This window comes from Carcharhinus amblyrhynchos, chromosome 13 (assembly GCF_965287045.1).
Source record: "Carcharhinus amblyrhynchos chromosome 13, sCarAmb.v2.hapA, whole genome shotgun sequence".
NCBI lineage: Eukaryota > Metazoa > Chordata > Chondrichthyes > Carcharhiniformes > Carcharhinidae > Carcharhinus > Carcharhinus amblyrhynchos.
The window spans coordinates 78,707,797-78,726,866 of record NC_137336.1 but is presented as its reverse complement, the minus strand read 5'-3'; the positions used below and the strand labels follow the sequence as shown (position 1 = coordinate 78,726,866).

The window sequence follows — 19,070 nt, the reverse complement described above, 5'->3', positions numbered from 1 at the left end:
AAATTCAACGAATGTTTTTTATAGGACACAATTTATTCTTAATTATGCATTTGGCTGCGAATAAATATATCACACACTTGTACACTGACAGTCGAAAACGTATTTACTAAATAATTATTGAGAAAAAAAAACAATTGTCGCTAATTGAAGAATGTACTTCAAAAATAAAATATTAATCTTATAGAAAGTCCACATTAAAAAAGACGTCCAGACATACAGTAGACTGTCTGGGATAAGAACAAAATGCACATTTGCTTCTTCTGAATCAGAATATGTTGAATTGTGATGTGTGCTCTTGAGCCCAACAATCGTTCCTCTTACACATCAACCAGCACACAAGTTCAGTTGCTATTTATCTGTCTGACCTCCAGTTAATTGGAGATCAGGGATGCAGTAACAAAGATTTCAATACTAAAAATCAATAAACACAGTATGACTTCAGCCAGCAAAGGGATAGCATGTTTTACCAGTCCTTGGCATTTCAATATAAGGGAAATATTTTCCAATTAAGATATTATGTCGGGCAGATTTCGATCAGCGGTTCAGATTATATTTCACTTTGCATTCCTGAGATGGGCTCATCACTGTAACAAAAATGAACATATTATAAAAATTCAGTTTCCAGCAATTGACAAAATTATTGCAAGTGCAGACAATTATAGATATAAAGGGTTTAAGATGCAAAGACCATTCTTTACCCTTTAACAGCATGTAGTGACAACGAAAACGATGAAACCTAATGGAAACTGGAGGACAAAACCTCATCTTGCGATGTGGCATACAGCCTTCTGGATTCAACACTGAGTTCTGCAACTTCTACATGTGAACTTTTATTTCCTTCTCCCCGACCATATAGTTGTGTTTATTCCAACGCATATTTCCAACAGGCTCATCTATCGTTGTCTCCTTAGTATTGCTTTGACTGAGCAGTGGCCCTTTGTTTCTTGCTGTATTAGCTCTATGCTAATAGCAGGACTTTCGTTGGAATTCAATATTACATTAACATTGCCTTTATTTTGTGTCCATGTCATGTTAGTCAATCTCACGTTAACTCCAACGTGTTTTCTATTCTGCCTCACCTTCTCCGCTCCGCTGCCCCACTACCTGAGTAATCGCATGTCTATGGTGTTCAGATTTGAAGTAGAGTCATTCACACTCGAATGGTCAACTCAAATTATCTCTCCACAGATGCCAGCAGACACGTTGCGCCAATCACACGTTTGATTTATTTCATGTAGACACAATAAGCAGAAAATCATCAGTGGAACTGTGACACAAATAGGGGAGTATAAAGAGGATGCCTTGCGGGACAATGTGACAAATGTGTCAGTAATGTACTGATAGTAACAAAGGGAAGGAATTGGTGGCAGAAAAAGAATGAAAACAAAGCGGGAAAAGAGAATGAAGAAGACAAAGAAGAAGACGAAGAAGAAGAAGAAGAAGAAACACTTGTGTGGCAACGTGTCTGGCTTTCTGGTGCTGAGTAGCCACTATGACACTTCTGCCTACATTTCCACTTTGATTTGTGACAGCACGTTGTTAGTGATTAATGTTGCTGCCCACAGATCCAGAGACATTTGTTTCATCCAGGCCTTAGGTGACTGACTGCTGAAAATTCGCACATTCTCCACATGTCTTCTTGGATTTCCTGTGGGGATCCCCATTTTCTCCCACAGTCAAACACGAATAGGTTAGGGGCATTTGTCATTGCCAAATTGTCTTATTAATCCAAGATTTGGAGATCAGATTGGTTAGCCTTGTTAATGTGTTTGCTTATAGGGATAGGGCAGGGTAGGGTGCCTGGGTAAGTTATTCTATCTGAGAGTCGGTGCAGGCTGGCCTCTTCTGCATATTAGGGATTCAATGATTCTATGACTGAAGCGCACAAGTTTCTGAAAGGGGTTTTCTGCTCAGACGCTGAGTGATTGTTTCTGTTGGTTGGGTAATCTAAATCATACCGCAGTCGCAGGATAAGGCAACGATCATTTCTGATCGGAGACGATCTCCAAGAACACTCGCCTGGTGAAGGAGCAAGGCTCAAAATGATCGTGATTCCAATTAAACTTGCTGGGCTTCAACCTGGTGTTCCCATGCTTATTCCAATTTCAGATTGAGTTGATGGGAAATTAATTCCTCAAAGTACCGTGTTTTTGTTGAATACCCTGTCTAAGAGAGTTTCGGATGCTCCAAAAATTAATATGCATAAGGGTGGCTTGTCAAGATTTTGCGCTCCCAGGTACGTTCTGATATGTGGAGTGGGGAGGGGACTGAATGCGGATGAGAGATTAGCCTTGATGTTATCGGATGGCATGACAGTCACAATGGAATTTATGGACTATCCTTCAATGTTTTCCTTCATCAGGTCGATAGTGTCCAGCCAAAACTATCATAATTCAATCACGTCACAACTATTTATTTACTCTCCTTCTTGTGTTTTCTTTTTACAAACAAAATAAACTCGCAAACGAAATTAAAAGAAAAGGAAAAAACAAGTAATCAAGAGAGAAAAATGTTTCTCTTGTTCAGCTGTTATCAATTAAATTATCCGTTCTTGAAATAATACTGTGATATAATACTTTTCCAGACTATAATTTGAAAATGTTTCCATCCCAATAACAAATACATTTTTTTAAATGAAGAAACAATATTTACCTTGATTGAATTTTAATACGTTTTTTCTTACACAGGTTATTGAGCTGAGTAACTGATTCATCACTGAAACTATTAAATCTTTCACCCGCTTGTTGTGATGAATATACTTGCAAATACTTCAGTGATTTGTTCTCGCTGATTGCTGAGCAGAGTTCATCGATACAAGCGTCTGTGAGACTGTTGTTGGCCAACCTATATTACAAATTGTGCAAAGAAAACATTGTAACTGAGAAAATGTTTTAGTTTTTTTTAGAAAAGAACTTGAGTCAACAAAAGCACAAAATAGCAATGATTCAATAAAATTGCAGACGGCAATAAAACAACTTGAGGGGAAATGCTTGATAGAGCAGACGCAGCACGGTTTCGTTAAAGGGAAGTCGTGTCTGACAAATTTACTGGAGTTCTATGAGGATGTGTCTAGGGCGGTGGATAGAGGAGAGCCGGTGGATGTGGTCTTTCTTGATTTTCAGAAGGCGTTAGACAAGGTACCTCAGGGGGCATGGATTTGGGGTAGAGTGTTAGCGTGGATAGAGGACTGGTTGTCAAATAGGAGGCAGAGAGTGGGGGTCAATGGGTGCTATTCGGATTGGCGGTTGGTGACTAGTGGAGTGCCCCAGGGGTCGGTGCTGGGGCCTCAGCTATTTACCATTTATATAGATGATCTGGAGGAGGGAACCGAGTGTAGGGTGTCGAAATTTGCTGATGACACCAAAATTGGTGGAAAGTCAAATTGTGCGGAGGGTGGGGAGAGTCTACACAAGGATCTAGATAGGCTGGGCGAATGGGCCAGGAAATGGCAAATGGAATTTAATGTTGGCAAGTGCGAGGTGGTCCACTTTGGTAGGAATAATGGTAGGAAGGATTATTACTTACGTGGAGAAAAACTGCAGCAGGCGACGTTGCAGAGGGACCTCGGGTCCTTGTGCATGAGTCGCAAAAACCCAGCTTGCAGGTGAAACTGGTGGTCAGGAAGGCGAATGGGATGCTGGCCTTCATCGCGAGGGGGATTGAATATAAAAGTAGGGAGGTCTTGCTGCGGCTGTATAGGGCATTGGTGAGGCCGCAGCTGGAGTACTGTGTGGAGTTTTGGGCGCCGTACTTACGCAAGGATATTTTGGCCTTGGAGGGAGTGCAGAGGAGGTTTACTAGGCTGATGCCGGAGTTGAGGGGGTTGAGCTATGAGGAGAGGCTGAATAGATTAGGCTTGTACTCGTTAGAGTTTAGAAGAATGAGGGGAGATCTCATTGAGACGTATAAGATGATGAATGGGATGGATAGGATAGAGGTGGAAAGACTCTTCCCGCTCAAAAAATACAATAGGACTAGGGGGCACAGCCTCAAGATAAGGGGGGGGGGGGCGGTTTAGAACGGAGTTGAGGAAGAACTTCTTCACTCAAAGGGTGGTGAATCTCTGGAATTCTCTGCCCGTTGAAGTGGTGGAGGCTACCTCGCTAAATATTTTTAAGACGCGGGTTGATGGGTTTTTGATAAGAGAGGGGATTAAGGGTTATGGGGAGAGGGCGGGAATGTGGAACTGAGCCACGACAGATCAGCCATGATCTTATTGAATGGCGGGGCAGGCTCGAAGGGCTAGTTGGCCTACTCCTGCTCCTATTTCTTATGTTCTTATGTTCTTAATTTCCATGTTTACGATTGATGATTGGACCTTTAAACCGAAATTCAGCAATAATTTACTTACTGCAATGTTTTTATTTTGCACTTTTTGCTTTGCAATATTGTAAGTAATTGACGCATTCCAGAATCCTTCAAATGATTGTCTTTAAGTCTGAAGGCAGAAAGTCGAAATTTAACAATTGCTCTTACAAATCATCATTGTTGATTGTTGCTATCTTGTTGTCAAATATCCAGACGCGTGTCTAATACAAAGGTGTTTTATGTAATTGTTTTTTGCAAATACAATTCAGCCAGCAAACGTTTTTTTTGTAAATGAGCAAGGAAAAATGAAAGCAGTTAGCCAAGCATATACCACCTTGCACTAAACAAATACAGGGAATTATAACTAAACCAGAGATTTTAATATTGCAATTTTTAGGTCAGAACTAAAGGGTTGCGCACCATTTGACACAATAAATGGTGTAATTGTCTTGGTGATGGTGCAGAGGGGATGTACTGGATTTCGCAGAGGGCTTAGGTAATTTAGTTATAAGGTAGGTTTAGAGAGGTTCGGGATGTTCTGTTTGTAGATCCGGTATTAGGGGTGGGAATTGATAGATGTGTATGAGATCACAGAAATTTTAGGCGAGGTAGACACCTCATAAGAACATTACTGGTCTCAACATGATATTTCATTCCTATGCGGTTGAAGGGCTGAGGCTCCCGAGAGATGAATTTGCAGTTCGGCAATGACGCCCATTTGTTACAATAACAGCCATTCTTGATTATTGTTATCAAATTTTCAACTCTTCGTTTCACACATAAGTGAACTGCTCGACGTGAATTTGCATATTGGCCGTTTGCAATTGTGTTCTATTTCACCCCAATGTGGAATCATATTCTAACCATAGCATCTGTGAGACATTGCAGCACATAAGAAAACAGCCTGGTGTGCCAGTTACATGTCAACGTTCTGTACAACGACCCAATCTGGCCCAATCGCCTTAATCATGTAATCATGCATTTATTTCACAAACCCATACAATTTCCTTTGGAAATCTTTCATTGTGTAGCTTCTACCATACGCTTAGGGAAATGATTCTAGGTCATTAACACACACTGGGTGAAAAGAAAATCACTTCCACACATGCTCCCCTCAAGTCTTCCCGAAACTTGTAAATCTGTCTGTATAGGGTCAGCTAACAGGAACAACTTTTCATTATCTCACCATAAAAACTCTTCACCATGAATGGTTGCATATTTGGTGCATGGCATTGCATCTATAAATGCGTACGTGGATTATATTATTCGTTAGGTTGTTCATAACTTCCTGAGTATGAAACAGCTATCTTGGTTGAATATGGAGAAGTTGATGCACTTTTTAAATTAGCAAAGTGAATATTGGACATAGCTACTGTATATTCATTCTTGCTTATAATGACTCTGTTTCGTTAATTAAATTCCTCCTTTTTTTGTTCAATCACGTGCTGACTTAAAAATAAATAATTTTAATTACTTATCAAGAACGGAAAAGATTACTGAGATTTCAATGTAAACTGCAAACCTAAAATGCCAAAGAAATGTTGGTGGATATTATGCTGCAAATCTGCAGAATGATAAAATTTAAAAGATATCAATTTTAACGTTCAATTGAGAGGCAAGTACAAACAAATACATTTCCCTTGGGAATGTTGTGACTTAAGGCTCTTCAAAGAAATTTTCAATACATGAATATGATTAGGCTCTGTTCATGTTTTCACAGCTCCCTCTTAGCACCAAAAAAGTTTCATAAGCAGCTATCACTGGAGGAGAAAAAATGTTTTGCTTTTGATATTGTTTTGCAGATAATTACCTGTACTGGCAAAAGATTGAGCTTGAATTTTCTACTCCAAATCACGTGCAATCCTTTTTTTTTAAGCCCACATGGAAGAAAACGCAAGAAGTCAGCATAAGATGTCACTCTGCAGGAGTCGTTTGGAAAGCCCTATTTGTCATGATTTGGTGGTGTTTAATTGGACAAAGAATGATTCAGAGTTGTGTGCACAATAACTAAACAAAACCTGGCATTTTAGCACTGTACGTTGCTTCTAACTAAAGCTTCTAACACCAAGCTTGCAAGAAAAATTACCCATATACCTGCACAATCTGAAACACCTTAGCCCAGCATATGTCTATGACAGGCATTACCGTCAAGCCAGGGGGTCAAAACTTGTTCAGTAGAGGATGCAGGAGAACATGGGAGGAGCATTATCAGGCACAATCTGTAAATGAGTTGTCAACTTAGTTCAGCTGCCAAAAAGGTCTACTTGCATGCCAAACAGCACAAATGCAGGTAATAGGCAGAGAGAAGTGATTCCACAGTCAACGGATCAGACCCAACATCTTCAGTCCTGTAACATCCGATCGTGAATAGCGTTGGACAACTGAACAACTTACTGTAAGTGGTGGTTCCAGAAACATTCCATCCCCAGTGTTGGAGGAGCCCAGCATGTTAGGGCAAAATATAAGGCTGAAGCATTCTCAACAATCTTCTGACAGAAATGCTGAGACGATGATCCAACTCCGCTCCTACAGTGGTCCCCCAGGGTCACAGATGCCAGTCCCCAACCGATGTAATTCACTCCATGTGATAGCAAGAAACAGTTGGGAGCATTGCATACTGCAAAGGCAACTGCAACGGGCAACATTGCGGCAATAGTACTGAAGAATTGTGCTCCAGAATTTGCTTGCTCCCATATCCAAGCTCTTCCAGTACAGATACAACAGTGGCATCTACCCGACAATTGCTCAAATATATCGTGAACACAAAACAGGACATATCCGACCCAGACAACTGCTGCCCCATCAGTCTACTCTCAATCATCAGTGAAGTGACGGAAGTGGTCATCAACAATGCTACCAAGCAGCACCTGCTTAGCCGTAACCTGCACAGTGATGTCCACTTTGGGTTTTGCCACGGTCACTCAGCTCCTGACCTGAGTACAGAATTTATTCAAGCATGAACAAAGAACTGAATTCCAGAGTTGAGCTGAAAGTGGCAGCACTTGACATCAAGGTCACATTCGAAAGATTGCGGCTTCATGGAGCTCCAGCAAAAATGGAATCAATAGATTTAAGGGGTCAACCTTTCTGCTGGAGTCATACCTGGTACATAGGAAGATGGTTGTATTTGTGGGGGTTCAAGCATCTCAGCTCCACGATATCTCTGCAGGAATCCTTCAGGGTAGTGCCTTACTTCCAACCACCTTCAACTATTTCAGAAATGACCTTCACTTTGGCATAACGTCCAAAGTAGGATGCTGGCTGGTTATTGCACAATGTTCGGCATTATCTGTGACTCCCACGGATATTGAAGAAGCCCATGTCCATATGCAACAAAATCTGGACAATATCGAGGCTTGGACTGACAAGTAACAAATAACTTCTGAGCCAATAAATACCCGGAAATGAGTATAAACAACAAGGGGCACTCAATTCAGCACCTTTTAACTTTTGAATAGTTATAAAATCACTGAATCCCCACTGTCAACAACCTTGGGGTTACTGTCATAACCAGGTCAGAAGCTATATGTGTTATTTGGAGCCACCCTAGACCAAAAGTATTGCATTTTGAAATTTAGCACTCATTGCTTGTACAACATCACTCCGACCCAGAAACCTTATCATTTCACTTCTTAATACTGGTATTGGGATTTCTCCAATATCTTGTTTTCACATGTCGTTGGACCGTCTGATTATTTACAATTTTATGGCCGAGAAACGGGACTTGGGTTTTCCCAAACTCGCTCTTAGCCAGGGTTATGCCTGGGTCCGCCTCCTGATGTTGATGAAAATTCCATCAAATGCTTCAAAGTTTACTTCCATGTCTGGCTACAAATCACCAAGTTGTCTATTTACACCGCACAGTAGAGTCATCCAGGAATTGAAGGTTAAGTATACAAGGACATTTGTTTTTAATTGTTATAGCACTGCGTGCAGCTGCATCATACATAATGATTCTCACTAGTCCCAACTTATTCCGACATATTTGCCTACATGATATTAATATCTCTTTCAGGTAATTTTGGTTTTCCTCTGGAAGGTAACTCAATGAGTTATTCGTATTTCTGATAAGTTCTTCATAATACAACTTACTTCCACAGTCGTGGCGTTAAACTCTGGAATTGCCTCGGTAATAGCATTATGGGCAATCTACAGCATGTGAACTATCGCATTTCAAGAAGACAGCTCACTACCACCTTTACAAATGCAACTAGGAATGGTCAATAAGTGTTGGCCAGCCAGCGACGCCCCTGAATAAAATAAGTTATCGTATTATGAAATTCGTGAAGTAAGGTCAGGTTGAAATGATGATGGAAACGGTTAGATATGGCGAGATGTGTTCAAAGTGCCATGCAGAAACACGAAACTGCAATATGGAATTCATATGACGGGCATAGAAAGGGGGGAAATGGTTCAACTTTAATAAAATGCAACACATTAACATTTATTAACTATGACACTGTGCCACTCATTATTTTATAGACGTCTATAAGATCACCCCTCAGCCTTCTGCACTCCAGAAAAAAAACCCAGTCTATCCAACTTCTCCTTATAACTCAAAACCCGGTAGCATCTTTTCTGCAATCTTTCTAATAAAGTAATATCCTTTCTATAATAGGGTAGACAGAACTGTACACAGAGAAAGTAGAAAATAACTTTAAAAAAATACTGCACAGCAACCACGGAGCTAGATAACTATTGCTGCGATATTAGGATGAAGTCAAAATGAAAAACAATGTGATTTCTCGGTCTTTTTCTCTTTCCCAATTGCTCTGTGATAGCTTTTCTGCAAGCATACCCTGTTCTACATAGAACATAGAACATTACAGCGCAGAACAGGCCCTTCGGCCCACGATGTTGCGCTGACCAGTAAAAAAAAATGAACCTCTAACCTAAACCAATCCCTTTTCATCCATAAACCTATCCACGGATCTCTTAAACGCCCCCAAACTAGGCGCATTTACAACTGCAGCAGGCAGGGCATTCCAATCCCTCACCACCCTCTGGGTAAAGAACCTACCCCTGACATCCGTCCTATAACTACTCCCCCTTAATTTAAAGCCATGCCCCCTCGTGCTAGCTTTCTCCATCCGAGGAAAAAGGCTATCACTATCCACCCTATCTAAACCTCTAATCATCTTATATGTTTCAATAAGATCCCCTCTTAGCCGCCTTCTTCCTAGCGAAAACAACCCCAAATCCCTCAGTCTCTCCTCATAGGACCTCCCCTCCATACCAGGCAACATCCTGGTAAACCTCCTCTGCACCCTCTCCAAAGCCTCCACATCCTTCCTATAATGTGGGGTCCAGAACTGCACACAATACTCCAAGTGCGGCCGCACCAGAGTTTGTACAGCTGCAACATGACGCTGCGACTCCTAAATTCAATCCCCCTACCAATAAACGCCAAGATACCGTATGCCTTCTTAACAACCTTATCTACTTGATTCCCAACTTTCAGGGATCTATGTACAAATACACCTATATCCCTCTGTTCATCCGCACTCTTCAGAGTCCTCCCGTTAGCCCTATACTCGGCACATCTGTTATTCCTACTATTCCTAGAAATCTGTTCTATTTTGAAATATCTTACTGAATTATAGTCGTTAAAAATTTCCAATAACGTCCCATCTCTCCATCGTGGCAGTACAGTAATAATAATAAGAATAATCTTCATTTTGTTCTTTTTTTAACATCAGTACTGAGTTCCAGGGCTATACCAGCAAACAAATTACGACACACTTTTGGAGTTGCTCTTCTTTGACTATAGTGCTAAACTGTGACTCGCTCTACCCCTGAAGACATATAACATGTTATAATGCGTCCATTTTAAGAAAGCATGGTCAATCAATATCACAGATAATTATCTGTCCATTTGCAAAGTGCTAGCTGGGATTATAACTTTAAATCAACATAAGAACATAAGAAATAGGATCAGGAGTAGGCCATCTAGCCCTTCGAGCCTGCCCCGCCATTCAATAAGATCATGGCTGATCTGAAGTGGCTCAGCTCCACTTTCCCACTTTCTCCCCATAACCCTTAATCCCCTTGCCTACCAAAAACCTATCTACCCGCGTCTTAAATACATTTAGCGAGATAGCCTCCACCACTTCAATGGGCAGAGAATTCCAGAGATTCACCACCCTTTGAGTGAAGAAGTTCCTCCTCAACTCCGTTCTAAACTGCACCCCCTTATCTTGACGCTGTGCCTTCTAGTCCTGCTGTCCTTTCTGAGCGGGAAGAACTTCTCCACCTCTACCCTATCCATCCCCTTCATCATCTTATATGTCTCAATAAGATCCCCCCTCATCCTTCTAAACTCCACCGAGTACAAGCCCAGTCTATTCAGCCTCTCTTCATAGTTCAACCTCCTCAACTCCAGTATCAGCCTAGTGAACTTCCTCTGCACTCCCTCCAAGGCCAAAATATCCTTGCGCAAGTGCAGCGACCAAAACTGCACACAGTACTCCAGCTGCGACCTCACCAGTGCCCTGTACATTTGCAGCAAGACCTCCCTACTTTTATATTCAGTCCCCCTCGCTATAAAGGCCAGCATCCCATTTGCCTTCCTAATCACCTGCTGCACCTGTAGGCTGGGTTTTTGCGACTCATGCACAAGGACCCCAGGTCCCTCTGCACCGTAGCATGCTGCAGCTTTTCGCCCTTTAAGTAGTAGTCCCTCCTACTATTATTCCTGCCAAAGTGGATAACCTCACACTTGCCAACATTGTATTCCATTTGCAATCAACAGATAAACAGCTCTTATATTGCAAAACTGATGCATGTTTTTTTTTGTTTCTTTATTTATTTTCCCCTGTAATGCAAATAGCAGATTTAAACCGGACAGCTATGCTTGCACACCCACTGGCTAAAATTAACTAATTGAAATGTCCAGCCAGCATGAAGTCCATTACAAATTGCATAATGTTGTCATCCTCCCTGAGAGCGTTGCAGCAAACCCCATACATTGCTCATACTAAGACCCCAGGAATGATTTGTAGTTTGTTTCGCTCATCGTCTAATTCACGGTTTGAAAAGTCCAGAACTTCATGATTTAGCAACGAATAACAGATTCCCTGAACACGGCTACAGCATTATTTCCATGTGAAGCGTCCCTGCTTTAAGTGGCGATCCCGAATATTATTGTATCCTTGAATTTGCAGGGAGTTGTGCGGACCACGGTAAGGGGAAATCGTACTGAGGGCTGAAATGTTGTTCATGTGAAACATGGAAGGCTAAAATAAAACACGAAACTGTGATTGTAAGAGTGTGGCTTTTAAATTAACAGGTCATTCTATGACAGAGTCATAGAAGTTCACAGCATGGAATCAGGCCCTTTGGTGCAACTTGTCCACGCCGCTCTTTATGTTTTAGATAACTCCTAAGCTAATCTCAATTGTGCGCACTTGGCCCATATCCATCTATGCCCATCCTACCCACATAACTGTCTGAATTTTTTTTAAGACAACATTCCCCCCCTCCTCTACTACCACCTCTGGCAGCTTGTTCCAGACGCTCATCATCCCCTGGGTGAAAACAAATGCCCCTGTGGACACTTTTGTAACTCCCCCTCTCACCTTAAATCATGTCCTCAGGTATAAGACTTCCCTACCTTCAGTAAAATGATATTGACTATCTAGCTGATCTGTGCCCCTCATTATTTTGTAGACATCTGTAAGTTCACTCCTCAGCCTTCTACACGCCAGAGGAAAAAAATCCAGTCCATCCAGCACCTCCTTATAACTCAAGTCCCGGAAGTATATTTTCTGCAATCTTTATAATTGAATATATCCTTTCTATAATAGGGTGACCAGAACAATACACAGTATTCCAAGTGTGGCCTTAACAATGTCTTGTACAACTTCATTAGGGCATCCCAACTCCTGTATTCAATATTCTGACCAATGAAACCAAGTATGCTGAATGCCTTCTTCACCATTCTGTCCAGCTGTGACTCCACTTTCAAGGAACTATGAGCATGTGCTCCTAGATCTCTTTGTTTTGCAACGCTCTCCAACGCCATATCATTTAAATGAGTAAGTTCTGCCCTGCTTCAACCTACTAAAATGCATTACCTCGCATTTATCTAAATTAGACTCCATCTGCCATTCGTCAGCCCACTGGCCCAATTGATCAAGATCCTATTGAAACCGGAGAAACCTTTCTTCACTGTCCACTGTGTACCGTCTGCTTTCCATTCTACTGAATTTAGGAGAAGGCCAGAACGGTATAGAAAAAATGTTATGTTCAACTAGAAAACATCTATATTCCCCAATGCTTGATCCTGGTGAGGCAGGAAATCAACCTTGTGATATGGGTCCTGAACCCCAGGACAAATGTGTAATATTTCAGAATTACCTTAGCAGAAGTATCAATAACTGAAAAAAAACTATTTACCAATTCTTATCAAGAATAAACGGAGGCATGTGGGACCAGGATATGATTGGGGGCGGGGGGGGGCGGGGAGCGGGGTTGGTGGAGGAGTGTCTCCTCACTCAACCAGCCACAAAGAAATACATTAATTCATCCGCATGCCAATATAAGTAAAAACACTTGTTTGATGGTGCTAATTACAATAAATCAGGAGCATACTGCTATTGAAGTATTGAATCTTGTCACGAAAATTTGAAGAGAAAAATGCCATTGAAGAAGCCTTGTGAGAAATTGTGTCATAAAATGATCCGCAAATAATATGAATATGTCGATAACAATTTGTACAAAATCGCACATTCTTTTCAGAGAACTTTGAGTGCCATTGTAAAATAACATGCAGTCTTTTTTTTCTTGGGGGAGCAGGGAGGGAGAAGGGGCGGAGTGATGGCGATGATGATTTAGTGTTACACTGCATAGTTTTTAATCACTGGCTAAAGGTCTCTCAGTTTTGGTTGAAACGAAAATCTTCAATTTCCAATGTGTGAATTACCTCTGATGTGTTTCGCCCCATCAATGTACATGATCATGACAGTTTGTATTTTTAACTGGTTCAGGAAAGTAGCCTAAAAAATATATGTCGCAGCTGAGAATTAAATTTGTAATGGCCGACTCAAAAATACGGGTCGAAATATATTTATTCAATTTTATAAGGTGTCCACAGTTCCATTCTGGGATTGTGATTTGGATAGTTTACAGTTTGCAACGTATGGTGCAATAAGAATTTAAATCCTTCTGACTTGCCTGTCAAGATACGTCTCAATACCATCAGCTAGAAATATCAAGGCCCGAATTCTCCGATCCCTCCTGCAACTGGAATTTTAGCAGGTGGATTGCGTACAATGTGAAACCCCATTAACAGTCGGGCGGGAATTTCCAGCTTTTAGACTAACATGGCCAAATAATTCAAAACGAAAATGGACTAACAAATTATCTAGAAACGTGCTTACCTGAGTATTTCACATTTATGAAACACCGGTAAAAGCCTTGCAATGTGTTCAGTGTCCATGCAACAGTAAATTAAGTTCAGCTGTCTGATAACACGACTGTGCTCCAGGACAGTAGCCAATACACGACAGTCCAAGGCATTCAAGGAAACACCGCTAAGGTCAGTTTTCTTCATTGATTCGAAAAGTTTTCGCATCAGTTGTGTGTCCTGAGATTCAAATAGAAGATAAAGCGTGTTCAGCAGTTTTTTCTTGCTGTCCTCACTGTACGCGTTTTTGAAATCCTTATGCAGACGGTCCCACAGCCAATTTTTCACCTCCCCAGTAGCAATTGGAGGAAAGTCACCCAAATCGTTCTGCAGTTGTTCAGCTGAAGATGAAGCAGAGAGGCCAACGAGAAATCGCAGAAATATTTCATAGCGGCCATCACTGTTACTGTACGCTTCATTCAGAGCGGATTTAATATCCTGTGGTGCTTTACTCAGAAGGATTGAGAGAGCTGCGAGAAATTCTTGGATGGTGAGGTGAGGGAATGTGTGGACAGCATGCATGGCAGACGTATCTTTCTGCAACATTTCCATCATAAATCCTGAGGTGAACTGTGAAGGTTTGAGACCATGGCGACTGAAATCATTTTCATAAAATATCAGTTTTTTCTTGCCTATACCCTCATAAGCCATAGCGCCAATTTTTAGCAAAAGTTCGCGCCGATCCGCTATTTCACAACCCCACCGTTTTAATAGGCTGGCGATGTAGTTCGAAAACAGTGCGGTAACGGTTTTAGGCAGCGCCATTTCTTCCTTCTTGTCATTTACGAAATGTGGCTGAAGGGTAGAACAGATGACCGTACAGTAACAAGGGTTAAAGCAAAGCGTGTATAAGATGTCATCCTGCTCGACGTAGGAAAATACCTTCGCTGCAATTTCTTCATTCTGGAAAAATCTCTGGAAAAATGTTCTTCTTTCCTCCTTAAAGAACCCCAGGACCTCCGCCCAGAGATTGATTCCAGCTTGATCCAGTGACTCCAGGGCGGTGGGTCGACTTGTGATCAGCACGGAACAGCCCTTCAATAATTTCTCTTGTACTAGGCAACGGACAATATCATATACTTCACATTGACAGTCGGGGTCGAAGCAATGATACTCATTAGCGGTGTTTCGTCGTTGATCACCAAAATCAATAGTTTCTTTAAATTCATCCAATCCATCAAGTGTTATCAGTATACGATTTGGTTCTTTCCAAACATCCTGAATGTAGTCCTGGAGATAAGGATAATAAGTGACAGCGATTTGATTTAGGCTTGTCCTGCCTGTTATTGAATTCAATTCCCGAAATTTGAAAAGAAATACGAAGTTGAACTGTTGATAGATTTTGCCTGCAGCCCAGTCATGAACAATTTTGTGCACCACGGTGGTTTTACCAATTCCAGCAACACCTGTTAACACGGAGGTTCCAGAAAGGCTGGTTCGACCAAAACTGCTTCGGAATAATTGATCAATCCGAACTTTCTCCAGCGATTCCTTAAGGTGTTGTTTTTGCCATTTTTCATGTTCTTTGCCCCTGGACAGCTGTTCGTGTTCAACAAGTGAACGTTGACGAGGGGAAGATATAATGTGCAAGTCTGTGTAGCCCTCAAGAGTAAAGTATGTTTTATCTGTCACTGTCAGCATCGCCGATTGCTCCCGAAGCGTTTCCTTGTGTTGCCTGTAAATGTCTTTAAAAAAAACAGAAATTTCCAAAACACATAAATGTACTAAATTCCATACACGACTGGAATAATTAAGACGTGTTGTAGAGGAAAAAAATCTGATTATCGTAAGTTACATGTTTTATTGTGTAAATAATTGAATGGAGACTCATTGGTAAGAATTTATTGTACATTTCCCCTTTTCTTGAGCAGAATTGATTGGAGTTTATTTTTAAAGCGAAACAACATTTAGTTGTGGTTCTTTAATGGCCAACGAGGAAAACAAATAATCCTTATTAACGTTATTGAGTCAGATCTTGCCTTTTTTTAGAATGACAGTTCCATAATCACGTGCTTGGATATACTGGATCTTTATTCAATAATGACTTTATTAAATATATTTTCCCAGCAGCAAAATGATGGCTATCGATCATTTGTACAGACCTTTGGTGTACTTGGCCGGTAAATTACCTAACCTGCTATGATATTCAACGATGAATATTGACCCCAGCAGAAAATTAAATTTAAAACGTTTACTTTTTTTCTGTTTATTTTAAACTAATGCTTACGAAATACTTCATGATTAGCTATCTTTATTTTATTTGTTCATATTTTAAACTAGTTGGTATTTGGGTATGCTATGCATTGTGAAAAGAAGGGAGCCAAGTTACAAAGCATCACTATATTTCATACAGGGTAATTAGATGGAAATATGGAACTGCAATTCTGGCAGACGTGTATGCACACAACCGTCATTATGTGTCAAGGCTTTGTTTCCTATTTAATTTTAACCAAAGTATACTCTCTGCATCACGTGTTCTCTGATCTGTAGGAGTGTATCTACTTTAACTACAGGTTTGGTCACTGTACCAGATGTACAATGATTTTGAACATATTCTGGAAAAGCAACTGATGCATTGCGTAAAGAATCGTAAATAATTGAACATCTCGCCCATGTAACATGAACGTCTCAAACGGACAGCTGGAATTCACATTCGTCCTTTAGGTTATTATTCAGCGCCCCACCCACCACCCCATCCGCACCAATCTCACTCATTGCCCAAAATTATAACACCTGTTCCTATATCTAGAGATTCAGTATATTAAAGGCTAAAGTATAAAAACAGCCCTTTGAAATGTCAGTCATGTGATACTTTGAAAGAAAGGCTGACTGTATGGAATGATTTAACAAGTATTAATGCTAATTTTCTGATTAATAACGTATTATTTATTGTATTAACATTATTTAGGTATTGTATTGAAGAATAGTGATGAGGCCGATAGTTTTTATCTTGTATTAAGAACAGCTTACCATTACTTAGACACTATTATGCAAAAAAACTATTTGAAATAGCTTGTAATTCCTCATAATTGTGCAACGTTCCCAATTATGTTTTTTTTTCTACATTTAGCCCGATCAAACAGATTTAACTGCCGCTAATGGCTACACTGTCATAAATTTAGATTATCTGCTTATTTACTCCAGTCCATCTCATGAACTAGAGAGTTACAAGTATATTGAAAATGCAGGACGAGACGGAATGTGTAAAGAAAGTGGAAATAGACATAGAAATCAATATTATTCTTGTGTTTTAAAAACATGTTCGCTAAATGACAGTGCGGTCATGAAAAATGATCATTAAAAACTAACAAACGTTACTGCATATCTTTCTAAGTTAAACAATGAAATGTTGTCCATGCTGAGTTATTAGGTTGCTTACCTATTTGAAATATATACTGAATAACCTCGGAGTAAATTATGATGGCCGAAAATCAAATATTGATGTGCTTACAGAAATTAATATGTTCATGTGTTGATTTGTGTTTTTCTAAACTATCATGGAGCTTCATAAGATAGACAGGGGGAATTGATTGTTTTATTTGGGGAAGTCAGTATGTTGAGACATAGTGAGAGGAAAATTGGAAGCTACTTATAGAAGAAAATGAAAATTCTTGTTTACCAATCGGTCGCTATAATTGTAATTCATGCTATTCTCTTAAACTGTGGCATTCAATTACTATTGGAAACATGTTTCCTTTTTCGAGGCCCTTGATGAACCAAAAATGAATGTCTATGTTGACAATTCCGTGTTCCCATCAAGTCAATTATCATGTTTGTTCTATAAGTAGGCGGGTTCTCTGCCAACATCTACCAACACTTCCTCGTCATCACTATTTATTTATCCATTGCTTGTACAATTGTCTCGGATTAACAGGGTTGTGTATTCAAAAGTAATCCAGGATTTCAGTACAAACAATGCTACATCTGAAGTAAGGCTATCTTGGTTTTCAGTAAATTAGAGGCGCTGTCTTTAGATGACATATTAAAACTATACCCCGCTCCCATTTCACTGTTCTCTTAGCCGGAATTTTTTAAAAAATAAATCTTTGTCATTTTGTCTCAAAGGCCGAGTGCAGTAATGTCTATGTTCTGACAATTATTTAACCATTCATCCAAAAAATTATAAACCACGTATTATCTGACCATTAATTTTAAAGCCGTAAAGATCTTCAGTTAGTTTAATAACAGAAGTTTTTTTTTAAGTAATATATGAGCAGTTTTAATGACATAAAGGTACCTTCCATATAATTCGGTATTTTTGATTCGACGCCGCTCCACATTACTTCCTTGGACAAATTGCAACCTGTTGATAAATGTATCACATTTGTCAAGATTAGGATAGCATTTATAATATGAAGAAATTCAAGAATTGAACGAAGAATAAAGTACCTTTTCCTTGAATTTCTTTCAGTATTCCTCTCAACTTTGGCTTTGTGCTTTGCAGTTTCACAAATGTTTCCCACAACGCTCTGCCTGCTTTTGCTCCCCGTTCGAAAACGACATTGAGAAGATGGTTCGTTACCGTTTTGCGATCGTCTTCATCTACTCGTTGTTTGATGTTCTGTAAACAAAATGCAAGCATTTTCAACTCACGCCCTTGTATTGTGGATCAATTGCATGTGAACATTGTGGGAAAAATGCGCAACATTTGACCTGAACTCTGGAAACGGAAGTACAATTTCAAACTAGGAGACAAAAATGAATACGGACGATAATCACAAAAAAGGTGTGAAACACAGCAAAATGTTTTGAAAGACATGCTTAACGGATGGTTAAGCGACAAAGCAATTCAAATGGAAAAAGTTGCAAAATAGTTTGTCTTTGTAAAATAATAGCGAGCCACAGTAGCTTCTGAGGCAATGCTGTATGATAGAGAAAAATGGAATCAAAGAGATGCAAAGCATAAAAGTAAGGAAATATTTATGTGTTCACAAACAATTTAATAATACACCAGATCACTCAAAGTAGACGGAAGTAAGGCGATTGGCCTTTTGTAGGCTGGCAAAAGAGGGACACACAGTCACACATACGCGCACACATTAAAAATGCCCGATACAGAAAGAAGAAAATTGCCAAGTAATACTAGCTAATGAGGAAACTATAAGTCACTGTCACTGAATCTAATCTCAGCTTCACCACATTGAAAACCAAGGGAAAACAAATTTTATGCATTTGATATAGAAACAGATATGGGAGATTGACGCAAGTATGTTATTAAAATAAGCTGTGATAACAAGAAATGCCTTGTAAAAAATGATGTAAGTGCAGTACTTAATGACAAATAGATTATCATTGGCCGCATTCTGGAATGGCGTCACCATCTACTCATTCAGATGGGATTCATCCTCTCTTATGA

The 19,070-nt window shown here is 40.0% G+C and overlaps 1 protein-coding gene across 1 annotated transcript; it reads right to left on the bottom strand.

Moving 5' to 3' along the window:
• Window positions 1-514: 514 nt before the first annotated feature.
• Window positions 515-18,296, bottom strand: LOC145351372 (NACHT, LRR and PYD domains-containing protein 3-like). Its single transcript, XM_080200984.1, has 6 exons — window positions 18,104-18,296; window positions 17,952-18,017; window positions 13,689-15,399; window positions 4,352-4,438; window positions 2,653-2,844; window positions 515-584 (listed from the first exon to the last, which is right to left on the bottom strand). The coding sequence occupies exons 1-6, from the start codon at window positions 18,294-18,296 to the stop codon at window positions 548-550; spliced, it is 2,286 nt and encodes a 761-aa protein (XP_080057110.1). The 3' UTR covers window positions 515-547.
• Between the last annotated feature and the right edge of the window lie 774 nt (window positions 18,297-19,070).

Bases quoted from the DNA above. Each gene is read 5' to 3' on its own strand.
- LOC145351372 (XM_080200984.1), bottom strand. From the start codon at position 18,296: ATGCTTGCATTTTGTTTACAGAACATCAAACAACGAGTAGATGAAGAC. The intron at 15,400-17,951 runs GTACCTTTATGT...TTTTTTTTAAAG, and splicing joins AATACCGAATTATATGGAAG to ACATTTACAGGCAACACAAG. The intron at 2,845-4,351 runs GTAAGTAAATTA...TTTGTAATATAG, and splicing joins TGCAAAATAAAAACATTGCA to GTTGGCCAACAACAGTCTCA.